The sequence below is a fragment of the Mastomys coucha genome, unplaced genomic scaffold, assembly GCF_008632895.1.
Source record: "Mastomys coucha isolate ucsf_1 unplaced genomic scaffold, UCSF_Mcou_1 pScaffold23, whole genome shotgun sequence".
Taxonomy (NCBI): domain Eukaryota; kingdom Metazoa; phylum Chordata; class Mammalia; order Rodentia; family Muridae; genus Mastomys; species Mastomys coucha.
This window is the reverse complement of record NW_022196906.1, coordinates 59309171-59322998: the sequence shown is the minus strand read 5'-3', so window position 1 is coordinate 59322998 and position 13828 is coordinate 59309171. Positions and strand designations below refer to the sequence as shown.

General features: G+C 37.9%; 1 protein-coding gene across 4 annotated transcripts in view; it reads right to left on the bottom strand.

The window, feature by feature from the left end:
• Nucleotides 1-13828, bottom strand: part of Dennd4a (DENN domain containing 4A) — a 107661-nt gene that overhangs the window by 66617 nt on the left and 27216 nt on the right. For all 4 annotated transcript variants that reach the window (XM_031345876.1, XM_031345880.1, XM_031345879.1 and 1 more), the window contains exons 2-5: nucleotides 12580-12654; nucleotides 11808-11934; nucleotides 8678-9009; nucleotides 6293-6542 (exon numbers count right to left, since the gene is read on the bottom strand). In XM_031345876.1, coding sequence (XP_031201736.1) covers nucleotides 6293-6542; nucleotides 8678-8988 — 561 coding nt within the window. In that variant the 5' untranslated portion in view covers nucleotides 8989-9009; nucleotides 11808-11934; nucleotides 12580-12654. The remainder of the gene's footprint in view (nucleotides 1-6292; nucleotides 6543-8677; nucleotides 9010-11807; nucleotides 11935-12579; nucleotides 12655-13828) is intronic.

The window sequence follows — 13828 nt, the reverse complement described above, 5'->3', positions numbered from 1 at the left end:
AAAAAAAATGCCTCACTATATGCATAGTCTATGAATAAGGAAACCAAGGCACAAATGGTGAAGGATTTGTCCACTATAGATATGTGAGATTCAAACCCAAGCAGGTTGGCCAGAGTCTATGCTGACCAAGCTGTTAACAATGCCTCTTTATTCTCTGCAGAGGAGAATACATGCTCTGTGGCAATAGAGAGACTACTGTCTCGATAAGAAAAAAGAAACACATTCTGGTTTTAATTTCAAAGGGAAGGATTTAGCTAGAACACCTTGATTAGCTAATAAGACTTAGAAACAGTTCTAATGACAATGTCAATTACTTTCAGTCAGAAACAAATACATAAATACATCTGTAGGCTTGTATAGTGTTGCTAAAATACCAAATCAAATCTGAAATGTTGTATGCTAGGCCCCGTACTTATGAAAGAGTTCAAAAACATTCTCTGCCCTGATTACTACCATATATAGCCTTTTAAGACTATTTGTGAACCAAAAGCATAGTTTGTGCTTGTAATCTCAGCACTTGGAAGAGTAAGGGAGACGGGATCCCATGAGCTGGAGGCTGGGCTATAGAATGGCCTTTCTCACCCTGGACCAGCCTCAACCCCTAAATTTCTATTTGCTACCATGAGTTTCTTCTACTATAATCACAACAGCCACATAATATTGCTAAATCCTAATAATCTACAGATATTTTCTACATATTTTCAGTTACAGTAAGAAAGAAATGGTCATCTGGGCTGCTGAGATGGCTCAGCAGGTAAAAGAGCACTGACTGCTCTTCTGAAGGTCCTGAGTTCAAATCCCAGCAACCACATGGTGGCTCACAACCATCTGTAATGAGATCTGACACTCTCTTCTGGTGTGTCTGAAGATAGCTGCAGTGTACTTACATATAATAATAAATAAATCTTAAAAAATAAACAAACAAACAAAATGGTCATCTAATTAGGGATAACATATCTACAGGTAAATTCTTTTACGATAAAGTTAGATATTGTCAGTAACCACTTTTTAAACTGTTTCTTACAGAAATGGCGCAGTATGACTTTGCATTAACCATGAAAGACACCCGCTGATAATTGCCATTAAATAACCTAACATCTATGAAGTGCTTGTTTATACATACTGAGAGGTTAAATTTGAAAATTGGTAATTAAAAGTTCAATTCTTAACAAAGTTATAAATTGACAGGAGCATAAATTAGTTAAATTTTTTGTGATACAAATCTTGGAAATGAACAGAGGAATTATACAGGAATTAGAGGCCATACAACATGGCATCAGCCGTGTGGGACAATGCTTAGCTTTTGGTTCTGCAGTTTTATAGCCTGGGTCTCGGTCTTGCTTCACCAACTTATTGAAGGTATTGTTCTGAGAAAGAACCACTTTTTAATTCTCAAATTAAATATATATATTTGCTTCTCTGTAAAATGGGTGTAAAATACCTACTAAGGTCACTGGCAGGAGTGAAGAAACACCTAGAATACCATATGGCACATAGGCACTGCGTAAATACAGCTCATTTCATGTAAAATTTAGAAATTTAGCAACAGCTTGCTTCTAATATTAAAAATCAGAATTTCAATGTCTTATAGTAGAAGACAGAACAAACAAATTATAGAAAACTCATGCAATGCAGCAATCTTCACTAAAAATCGTTATACTCACTAGACCTCCCTTATCCACACACTCAGGTTTCACAGTTCACTTGCCTGTGCTCAACTGACTCCCCCTTTCTCTATCTCTCAGCTCTCCTGGATCTCCCTTAACTCCCAAATTCATGTCCTCTTGTTTGTCTGTTTTTAAAATAACTCCAATTAGTGCTCTCTCTATGTGCATGGGTGTGGGGCATCAATTGGACCATGGACAGCCTACCAGTGGCCACACCTTCAAAGAACACTTACTCCCAGGGCTGGAGAGATGGTTTAGCAATTAAGAGCACTGGTTGCCAATGTCTAAAAACTGTTCTTATTTTGGGCTTGTACCACAGTAAGAGCTAAGATTTTAAACTCTACTAAATAAAAAACAAACAAAAAGATTTTATATATTCATGTTCATTTAAGAAAATACTAGTAGTGATGTATTACTTTGAAGTATACAGTTAATATGTTTGCAGTTATTTAAAATTTATATTGAGAAAAATGTATTTTTACTATTGCTGTAGACGAGCATCTACATAAGACTGTTAAATTGATTGTTGTTTTATATCAAACAACTTTCATAATACTTATTTTTATTGTTATAATATTTTATAAATTTTAAGGAATATGACAAAAAAGATATTGTAGGTATTGTAGGGGGGTCTCTGGGAGGAGCGGTAGTACAAAAGGGAAACAAGAATGTGATTCAATTCTATTTATTTAAAATATGTTTTTAAATGTTAACAAATTCAGATAAATTGAAATCATGTAACTTTTCTCATCATAATGCAATAAAAGTTTAAAAAAAAAAGAGCACTGGTTGCTCTGGTAAAAGACCCAAATTCAACTCCCAGCACCCACATGACTATTAGTAATTCCAGTCCCAGGGGATTCAATACCTTCCTTTGGCCCATGGGCACCAGACACACACACTTGGTATACAGACATACATGCAGTTAAGACACCCAGAAATAGTAAACAAAAGCAAAAAAAAAAGTTACTCTCCCCCAGCAGACACCAACTGCCAAAAGATTTTCAAGTCGAGATGGGGCCTCATCAGCACTTCCCCCATCAATTTAGAAGTTTTAACCTGCATGGCATTTGTGATGGGGACTTGCACTATCCTGCTCCATCCTGCCTAGGACATGAATCATCCCTTTGTCCAGAATATAGTTGCAGTGTTTGCTATCTGCCAATTACACACCCAACAGCAACAGCAGTGCCTGTGTTTGAGAAACCCTCACCACACTTAACAATGGAGCCAACATATCAGAGCAGTGATGCCTGCCGGCTATTGCTCTACTGCACTGTACACTTCATTACTAGTTACTGGAGCTAATCTCTTACCATGCCTTATGCATAAGTTAAACTCTACTATAAATACATATAGCAAAAAGGATAGTACCTACAGAGTTAAGTCTTACTCAAAAATCCAAGGGAAGGGTCAGAGAGATGACTCGGCAGTAAAGAGCAGGAACCTCTTGCAGAGACCTAAGTTCTGCTCCTAGTAATTACATTAGATAGCTCACAAGCTTGCTCCAAGGAATTCAAAGCCTCTGACCTTTGTGAGCACCTGAACTCATGTGCACATAACCAAATACAGACACACAGACACATAATTACAAGTAAAATCTTCTTCAAAATCTAGGAGTATCACTAGGAGTCTTGGAATGTGCTTTCCACAGGTGCAGGGGGAAGTTATATACATTAAAAGATGTTCAAATGCCATAATAGCCAAAATACGTTAAAATCATAGTAATTTATACTTGTTAATTCCAAAGACATTAACTGACAACAGCCAATGTTGGCAGGACTAGAGAAGGCACATTCTTATAGAGTAAGGCTAGAGGAAATATAAATCACCATTGTGTTTTCAAAGCAACAAGTCAATGTCTTTCAAACTACATGGTACACCAAGAGACATATCAATTCTATGCCCTTTTTTCTTAAGAGTTATTTATTAGCCAGGCAGTGGTGGCGCACACTTTTAGTCCCAGCACTTGGGAGGCAGAGGCAGGCAGATTTCTGAGTTTGAGGCCTGGTCTACAGAGTGAGTTCCAGGACAGCCAGGGATACAAAGAAACCCTGTCTCGAAAAAACAAAAAAAATAAAAAAATAAAAAAATAAAAACAAAAAACAACAAAAAGGAGTTATTTATTCATTTATGTGTTGCCTGCATGTACATATGTAGACCATATGCATGCCTGGTACCCTTGAAGGTTAGAAGAGAGCATCAGATCTCCTTGGAACTAGAGTTTCAGATTGTTGTGGGACACTATGGGGGGGTGCTGGGAACCAACCCTGGGTCCTCTGCAAGAGCATCCAGTGTGCTTACCCTGGCCATCTCTCAAGTCCTCAATTCTACTTTCAATTATCTGTTCTTCCTGTGTTTTTTAAACAAACCTTTGTAGAAAAAGGCACAGGGATGATCAAAGCTGAACTACTGGTAACATGGGAAACTAGACATAACTTGTATTTATTACCCTATATTTGCAGTTTCTGGAATAGTTTGTAAGTATTAAAAGAAAGTAGGAAGTTATATAAATGATAGATGAATAATAAAAATTTGTCTTGAATAGAAGTTACACACATACACACACAGAGACACACACACACAAAGTGGGGACCTAGACTGGTGCCACATATGTTTAATTCCAGCACTTGGGAGGGAGAGACAGGTGATATCTATTAGTTCAGCCTTGTCCTCACAGTGAGATATGTCTCAAAAAAACCCAAATAAAAAACATAACTTTAAAAATTATTATGGCTTGGATCAGTCTTATAACCCTGCAGTGGTTAAGAAGTGATCAAGGGGGCGGTGGTGGCGTACACCTTTAATCCCAGCACTTTGGAGGCAGAAGCAGGCGGATTTCTGAGTTTGAGGCCAGCCTGGTCTACAGAGTGAGTTCAGGACAGCCAAAGCTACACAGAGAAACACTGTCTCGAAAAAAAACAAAAACAAAACAAAAACAAAAAAGAAAAAGAAGTGATCAAGGTCAAGGGATGTTTGAGTCAGCAGAATTTATAGGAGGACCAAGTAAGTAGAAAAGAAAGGTTTAGGCTGTGGAGATGGCTCAGCGGGTAAGAGCACTGACTGTTCTTCCGAAGGTCCTGAGTTTGGATCCCAGCAACCACATGGTGGCTCACAACCACCCGTAACGAGATCGGACACCCTCTTCTGGTGTGTCTGAAGACAGCTACAATGAATTATGGCTGGAGAGAGAGAGCAGGGCCGGCAGAAGTCCTGAGTTCAATTCCCAGCAGCCACACACATGATAGCTCATGGCCATCTGTAGCTACAGTGTACTCATACACATAAGATAAATAAAATAAATCTTTAAAAAAATAAAAAATAAAAAATAAAAGATTCTTATTTCCCCAAGGTTTATTCATTTGAGTAAGTTAAAAATTTCATTTATTAGACAAGAAAGACAGTAGAAGAAATAAGATCTGAAAAGGTACATCAAGATTTCACTGCAGGTCCTGTTAAATTTGAGGTGCTCTGTTAAGTAAGGTAACTAACAAGAAACAATAAATTAGAAAAGTCTAGTCAGACACAGAAATGTAAAAGTTACCAACACATTGTATTCGAATAATTAGATTAAAAGCGGAGTAAGTTTTTATGTAAAGATGAAAGTACTGAGGACTGAGCCCTGTGCACTCCACTGCACTGGATGCTAGGAGACAGAAAGGGAATGGCTGGTGGTCACAACACACACCTTTGATCCCAGTGCTCAAGAGGCAGAGGCAGATCTCTACAAGTTTGAGTCCAATCTGGTCTACAGAGTGGACTCTAGGACAGGAGGAAACTAACTAAACAGAGAAACTTTGTCTAGAAAAAAAAAACAAAACAAATATACAAAAAACCCCAAAGAAACAAAAGCCAAAAACAAAACCATAACCTTAACTGGAAAGAGCCAAGGAGAAGGATGGAGTAAAATATATTCAACTCTTTCTTACAGGGAATGAAGTTGTGACAAGGTCTCAAGTAGCTCAGAGTAGCGTTGGACTTACTATGTGGCCAATGATGATTTTGAATTTTTGATCCTTCTGTCTTAACTCCTAAGTGCTGAAATTGTGGGTATGCTCCATCACACCCAGTAATGCAGTACAGGGGATGGAAACAGGGCCTTATGTGTGCTAGGCAAGCACTATTCCAACTCAGCCATTCCCTTCCAACCCTACCACATACTGAGCTCTTGAAAAGTTTAACTATAGAGACTAGTGAAACAGGACAATGGAAGAGATGGGAATATGGAACCAAAAGCTTTTATAACAGAAAAAAACTGATAGTGAATGAAATGGCAAGGAAGACCGCCAACACAGCATCCGTAGAGCTGTGTATGCATGGAATCCAGCATGAGAGAATGGGAACAAGGAGGTAGCCATAGTGTTAATTTACTGATTTTGTAGTAATAAAGAAAAGTTATTTAAGTTAGAAGGAAGAAGGGGAGAGGGAAAGAGAAGACGAAGCTTCTTATACAATTTTGTGAAAGTACAACTAAAGTACTTTTGAAAACAATAAAATACCCAAACATCCTTAAAAATGTATTTTTCAGATCTGTTAGGCTATTTTGTTTTCAAGAAAAGTCATACAGTTATGCATTTCTTCGCTGGCGAGAGGCTAAGTGCATTGCTGCTATGGAGTTAACTCACCATGCTATTGTTGAGATTCTTGTCCACCTTGCAGAATGTGTGTGGCGGACTCTCTCCTTTACTGGGTATAATAATGCATATGTCTGTGACAGCCAGCGTATTCTGAGTTGTGTTTTCGGAGGCTCTCCGGTAAGTGATGAAGATTCTTTGTGATGAGGTACTGCCGCTAATATTGGCAGGTCGTCCATAGGGAGTGCTCTGAATAATCTCACAGCCCTGCTTCAGTCTCTCTTTCCAGTCATATAATACCCTAAAACATAATTTTAAAAAAATAAATGCACAAAGTTTCCTCAAACCTGAAAGGTAACATTCTCAAGTATCATGACTCGTCCTAAATGCAGCACTGTGTGTGTGTTGGTATACTCCAATGATTCTGGTATGCAGGAAGAGGAGGCATGAGGATCAGTAATGCAAGAGCATCCTTGGCTACATAATAATTTCAAAGCCGTGGCTACCGAAGATTCTGTCACATCTTCATCTTCTACAAAAGAGTTGGGTGTTTCTTGCCCCATTCTTCACTTAGACTCTTTCCAGTTAAACTTTTTACTAAATCCTACAACTTATTTTAAGATTAAACTATACAGTTCTATACTAAAGGATAACTGTTTCACTACTACAACTTTAAATAATACAAAAAAATTCATACAAAGTTTATTAATATAACAGGGAGTGGCAGTAATTAGATACAAGGACACTTAATGTTAGCATTCCACTTAATAAATTTATTTATTAATATATTTGCTTACCTATTTCTATAAAATCAAGCACATTCTATGGGAAACATAACCTGTATTTTAGTCACAGTTAAACTCTATAGAGAGTTGCACGTCCAGATAGTACCTTCTTGTATACTTTCACTCCAATACTTCCAATAAAGATTAATAAGCACAAAGGAGTTTAAAATATCTAATTTTTAAAACGCTACTGCTAATTGTATTGCCTTAGGCAGTATTTAACCTCCCAGAGCCTTATACTACTTGATCATAAAATCAAAGCTTGGGCCAGTGAGATAGCTTGGTGGGGAAAGGCACTTGTCACAAAGCTTGACGACCTGAGTTAGATCCTGCAATGTATATGGTAAAACATACACACATGCACACACAGAGGGAGAACAGAGATAGAGACAGACAGAAAAACAGAGACAGAGACACAGACAAATCAAATACATACATACATATATACATACATACATATATACATACATACAATAATGAATAAAATAATTTTCCTGGCTTCAAATAATACAATGATAAGAGGGATATCATAAAGAATTGAGAAGGGGCTGGAGATGGCTCATTGATTAAGAGCACTGGCTGCTTCTCCAGAGGAACTGGGTTCAATTCCTAGCACCGAACATGGTGGCTCACACCCACTTGAAACTCATTTCAGGGCATGTGATACCCTCTTCTGGCCTCCCTGGGCACTAGGAACGCATGTAGTACACAGATATACATGCTGGCAAACATGTATACATATAAAATGAGTTTTCTGGGTTTTTGGTTTTATTTGCTTGTTTGTTTGGTTGGTTGGTTTTTATAGTTGCATACCTCTGACTATACTTAATTATATGCTTCAAATGGCTAAGACTGCATGGCATATAATTATATCTCAATAAGGTTATCATAAATAGAAAAGAGTCCCCAAATCCAATATATTAGGACTCTAATTTACTCCAGGATCCTTATTTCATACATGGCTAAGCATACATGTATTCTTATGTATGTCTGGCTGTGGTTTCATCCATTTGTGATGTCAAGGTAAGAGTCTGAGAAAGTCAGGGCAACATAGAATCTTAACTGAAAAATTGTTTTCAATTTAAAATTTGTGATAAGGAGTCGGGTTGTGGTGGCACATGCCTTTAATCCCAGCACTTGGGAGGCAGAGGCAGGCGGATTTGTGAGTTCGAGGCTAGCCTGGTCTACAGAGTGAGTTCCAGGATATCCAGGGATACATAGAGAAACCCTGGCTCAAAAAAAAAAAAATGTGATGAGGATGATCCATTAGTTTTCTGGTACCCTCTGCATTTAAATGTATGTATTCTCTCCCTAGTATCTAACATTAAAGCAAGCACTAGGACCCACTGGACAGAGAGATGGGAACAGAGTAAATATAAGATTCTGAGTATGTGTTACTGTATTTTTAATTCTCCTCCCACCCTCACTCCCATTTTTTACAGGTAGTAGGGGCAGATCAGGTTCTCACTATATAGCTCAGGCTGGCGTCAAACATAACAATCTCCTGCCCTAGCCTGCCAGGTGCACATAGACTGTACCCAGGCAAGTATGTTTGTTTCAAAAGCTAACATACTGCTATTAATGACTAAACAAAGTTAACTTCAAAGTCTACAAGGCATACAATTTAAATAATAATAATTTTAAAACTTACCCCAGATCTGTAAGTGGAGGTTTATCTCTCCCTCTTTTATAGCAAAGATAAATCTGGGGTCCCACAAGACTTCCATTATTAAGGTCTGCTGACAATCCAGTTGGGGTAACGTCAATACATATGTAATCTCGTGGCACCTCCTCCCCAAGGGATTTGATGATAACAGAAACATCTGTGATGGGTTCTTTTGGTTTTGCCACTTTGTGACAGGCATCGTTGAAGTGAATTTCCTCTTCAAGAGGCTTTGAAATGTCAGTTAAGCCTGCTACAACAAAGTAGTCAGCAACACGAGGCCCCTTGTCTTCAATCATCTTCCATCACAGAGTTTATATCTAAACAAACAAAAAAATATCTTAATTCTATAATCTGCCAAGTCAACAGTACAAATCTAGAAAGAATTTAAGTCCTGCTCATACCCATATTAGATATTTACCCATGAAGTGAAAAACACACTTTTTATTATAAAATAATGCAAGAATTCTAATTTTGGTATCATGAAAACCTAGATTATTGAAGCAGATAACCATAACAACCCCAAAACTCAACCCTTTAAATATATAGATGAACCTTAAAATACAAAGGAAATTCCCATAGCCTCAAAATATTGAGGAAACCAAATGCCAGAATGCAATCTATAAGCTAATGTTGAATCAGAAAATCTGCTGTCTCCTCAAAACTCAAGGAGCTGTGTTCTAAAAGGCATTACAAGGACAGGAACAAGGCTTATGAATCAAATCAGAAAGGGAACTGGAAATCAGACATTCACAGAAATCCAAAAGCTCCAAAGACTCGAGTATTGCTTAAAGAGTAGACAGGCTTTGAAAGCCTGTCCATTGGGCTTGGGAGTAGCTCAGTGGCAGAGCATGTGTGAGGCCCCTAGCACTTAAACAGAACACTTCCTATCCACTCACACAGGGAGATAATGAAGTCGGCTTCAATGCATCCCTGGCTGTGCTGCAGGTAAGACTCTGGAGCCTGGACTCAAGCCATTTTTAAGGTTCTAGGAAGCTCCAACTGAGAAACATATAATAAAAGTGTTCTGAGACTAGTCACTTCCCTGGTGGAGCAACACCCTAAACCTAGGTTTCCACAGACAAGACTCAGCAGAAGATGAGCTCCAATTCTAAACCACAAAAAACAAACAAGGAAAAATCTATCTCAGCAGATACAACAAGAACTGAAATAAGAAAGAGAGCTCACACTCATATAATAAATTAAAAAGACAAAGGTACACATACATCTATACGCATTTAAGAGTAAAACCTTCAGTTGTCTAGAATCAGTTAAGCCTTATTTTTATCCTTTAGGGTAATATGTTTCTGGCTTTGTAAACTACTGTTACAGGGAGGAAGCAGTATTTAAAACAACAATCTAGAATGTGTTTCATATTGGTCTTGGTTATAATAAAGGCAAACAAGAAAAAGTATCCCAAGGACAAACAAATTAGGCATGCACGCACACACACCATAAGCCTCTTTTTCACAGTTACCATATATATCACATATGGGGCACACAGGTGACTATAGAGAGAGAAAGGGAAATATTAAAGTTAGTAGTCATTTGTTTAATCCCAGGATTTCCAAAAATGTACTTGAGCAATAAACCCTATTTTACCACCTAACAACTAGAAAACTCTACATGTTCTAGAAAATGCTAGTTCAAAATAAATAGCCTTCCCCGAGGGAATTTCTGTTGCATATCAGAGTAAAATCTTCTGCACTGGGCTGAGGAATTGGCGCAGTGGGTGAAGTACCTGCTGTGTAAGCCAGATAACTTGAGTTCAGATCCCCAGCACTCATGTAAAAGCTGGGAGTACTTGAGGTGAGGGAAATGTAGACAGTAAATCCTATGCACCTGGGTGAGTTCCAAGCTCAGTGAGAACCCCTATGTCTAAGTATACAGTGGAGATTAACAGAAGAAGACATCAGACATTGACCTCTGGCCTCCATGTTAATACAAATATGTGAATGTATGTATGCTTACAGACACACAAACCAGCATTCACACATATACACACAGCTACACACACACACACACACACACACACACACTTCCTGTTTGTTTTTGGTTTTTTATGGCTGATGGGGATGGATGCCAGGGAAGTGCTCTACCATGTGCCTTTAGCCTCAGGAAGTAAACTTCTTTACATTAATTTTTGGAAACTGCGGATCACAATACCATGAACTTAATCCAAAGGGTCTCTAGATAATAACTTTAATGCAAAGCACTGAAATCTTTTTCATTTGAATTAACAATACTATGCCATAAGCCAATGCTTATTTAATAAATTGTCTTTTTTCAAAATACTATAAATAACTTTATGAATGTACTCATAAGATAGAATGTTTAGGAGCTAGCAAAATGACTCAGAGGGTAAAGGCACTTGGTGCCAAGCCTGATGACTTCAGTTCAATCCCTGAGATCCCCAGGAAGAAGGAGAGAACTGATTCCCACAAACTGTCCTCTGACTCATGTCACAGTATGTATGTACCCACCTACGTATAGATACACAAATAAATAAAATATAAAGAAGATATGTTTACAGGCCTCTTAAAACTTTATATACATCAGAGAAGAGTCTGAGGTGAAGGTGATCCAAATATATTTTATGAAATTCTAAAAAAATTAATAAAAATATTGTATCAAATCTGCCTAACTAGTATCTCACTTATTTTAAAAATGATTTAAAATATATGATAGTTGTTTGTTTCTAACGCCCCAACACTCCTTACCAGGGTTTCACTATGTAGCTCTGGCTGTCCTGGAACTTACCATGTAGAACACTGCCTGAAACTCACAGAAATCCACCTGCCTCTGTCTCCCAAGAGCTGGGATTAAAGCTGTGTGCCTCTATGAAAAACAAACACTAGTTTTTCATAGAAGATATATACTATGGTAAAATCCAAGACCAGGCTAAGAAATCTAACATCATGACACACTGAGGATGGAAGCCAGCAGCTTGCACATAACAAGGCGAGAACTCTCCCACAAAGACAGATCCACTCTCCAGCCCTAGTATTTCACTTTAAGTGGAGTCTATTTTCCTTGAAAATAGAAAACATGATGTGCACTCTGTTTATATGAAATATAAAATGACTAAACTGCAAGCCATTACAAGAAAGGTTCTTACCCATTCAGCAACTAATGGAGATGGTTGGTCTCTCTCCCTTTCAATCTCTGGCCAATTCAGATGGTTTTGATTTCTTATCTCACTCCATTAGGTCAAAGTAGGCAAGCATGTGCTACCCAGACTGTCTCTAAAGACAAGAGGTGAGAGAGAAAAATCTGAGGGAACATACATATATATACACGTGTGCGCGCGCGCACACACACACACACACACACACACACACAAGCAAGCATGTGCACATACACATACATCATTATACTTATAACATTATTTATATCAAAATTCTGAACACTTAAAGTTTTGCAAAATTAGCAACTACTAGTACCAGGTACAATGCCACACTTGTGACCCCAGCTTATAAAGGGTCCAAGGATTGAGAGTTTGAGGTCTAGGCTCTTCTAAAAAGTATCAAATACTACTGAAATTTCCAGATATGATAGGATAATCACACACTTAGACTTACATATGAAAATGGTCAGTACTACAATGGACCAGTTGATTAAATAGACTATTAGAACTTTTCTGCTGCATTTGAACTCACAATCCTCCTTCTTCATTTTCATGAGTGCTGGGATTTCAGACTGTCATTATGCTTGCTTCCAAGAGCTTAAAATACTTTTTTAATAAATTATTTTGTAACACCTGTTACTTACAGTTATCATATAATGACTATATCCCAAATCCTTAAAGTTCTGGCAAATTAAATTTCCAGTGTTTAACACAGAAGAAAGCCAACTGAAACAAATCACAAAGAAAAACAAAAGCTACTCACACATTACTGAAGTTTCGGTTGTTAAAAAGAGCTCCTAGTGTGTGAGCCTCTTCAGGCCTCAGGATCTGAGAAATTCTGTATTGAAAAGAATAGAAATTGAAGTTAAATTAATTCTGATAAAATATTCCCCTAGTATATCTGTGGATACTTAAAGATCTACTAGTAATTATTATAAGATAAATACTGCTTCTTCAAAAACCACACTTTAGTCAATAACAGATACAGACTTGAAAAGAAATAGACACAGGAGTAGGAGTAGGAGAGAAAGCAGAATAACAAATGGCATAGAAGAACACGTGTGTGAGAGCAGGGGAAGGAGGTCATCTTAAATGGCTGCTCCTGGGGCACTGTGTTTAAGTGTCTCATTCACAAGACAAAAATATCTATTTAAGACAACTTAAAAGCAGACTCAGAAAAGTTCTATATACATGTTCCAAATAAATGCAATGTTCAAAAGAGTTTTCCTTTATTATAAATGTTTAAAACTAATATAATTGCCAATTATATTAAGATATAGACCTTAACAACAGATACAATAGGAATAAGATAAAGAAACCAAAGTTGGGCTAGGAATGTTGTTCAGTGGTATAGCATTGACCCAGTCTATAAAATGTTCAATTTTAACCCTACAGAAAAACAAACAAAAAATCCAAACCTTAGGTAGAAAACAACAAAACCCTGCAGTGTTAGCATGTTAGCATGCCAAGGTCATACTTTCCTTAGACTGGGTGGGTTTGTGGGCTGTAGTTATGAATGAAGAAAAGGTGGCCTCACTGATAAAATTGTGGGAGGGTAGTTTCATAATGCTGGAAACACACATGCCAGAGTTTTGAGTCAGCTGGGGTTCTACCATCCTCCTCGACCCTAGTGTCATGGGATGGTCCCCCTATACCCATCCTCTTATTCCTTGAGTTAAGAAAGACTGAAGACCAACAACCCTTTCAGAAGAAATGACTTTCCTCTTTCCTTGTTCTAGGCCAGTGGGGTTGACACAGTGTGATTTCTCAGAGATTCTACAATGTTCCTTTCTCAAGGTGTGAGTTAAAGCGCAAAATCATCTGTCCACCAGGAAGGAGAATTGCCATTTACTTAACCAATCTGGACCACTGTCTAATGACAGAGAAACAGTAGCAGAAACAGTTAAGAATAAGACTTCACTCCAGCTGCATATATAGCAGAGGATGGAAGGAGAGGCCCTTGGTCCTGTGAAGGTTCTATGCCCCAGTGTAGGGGAATGCCAGGGCCAGGA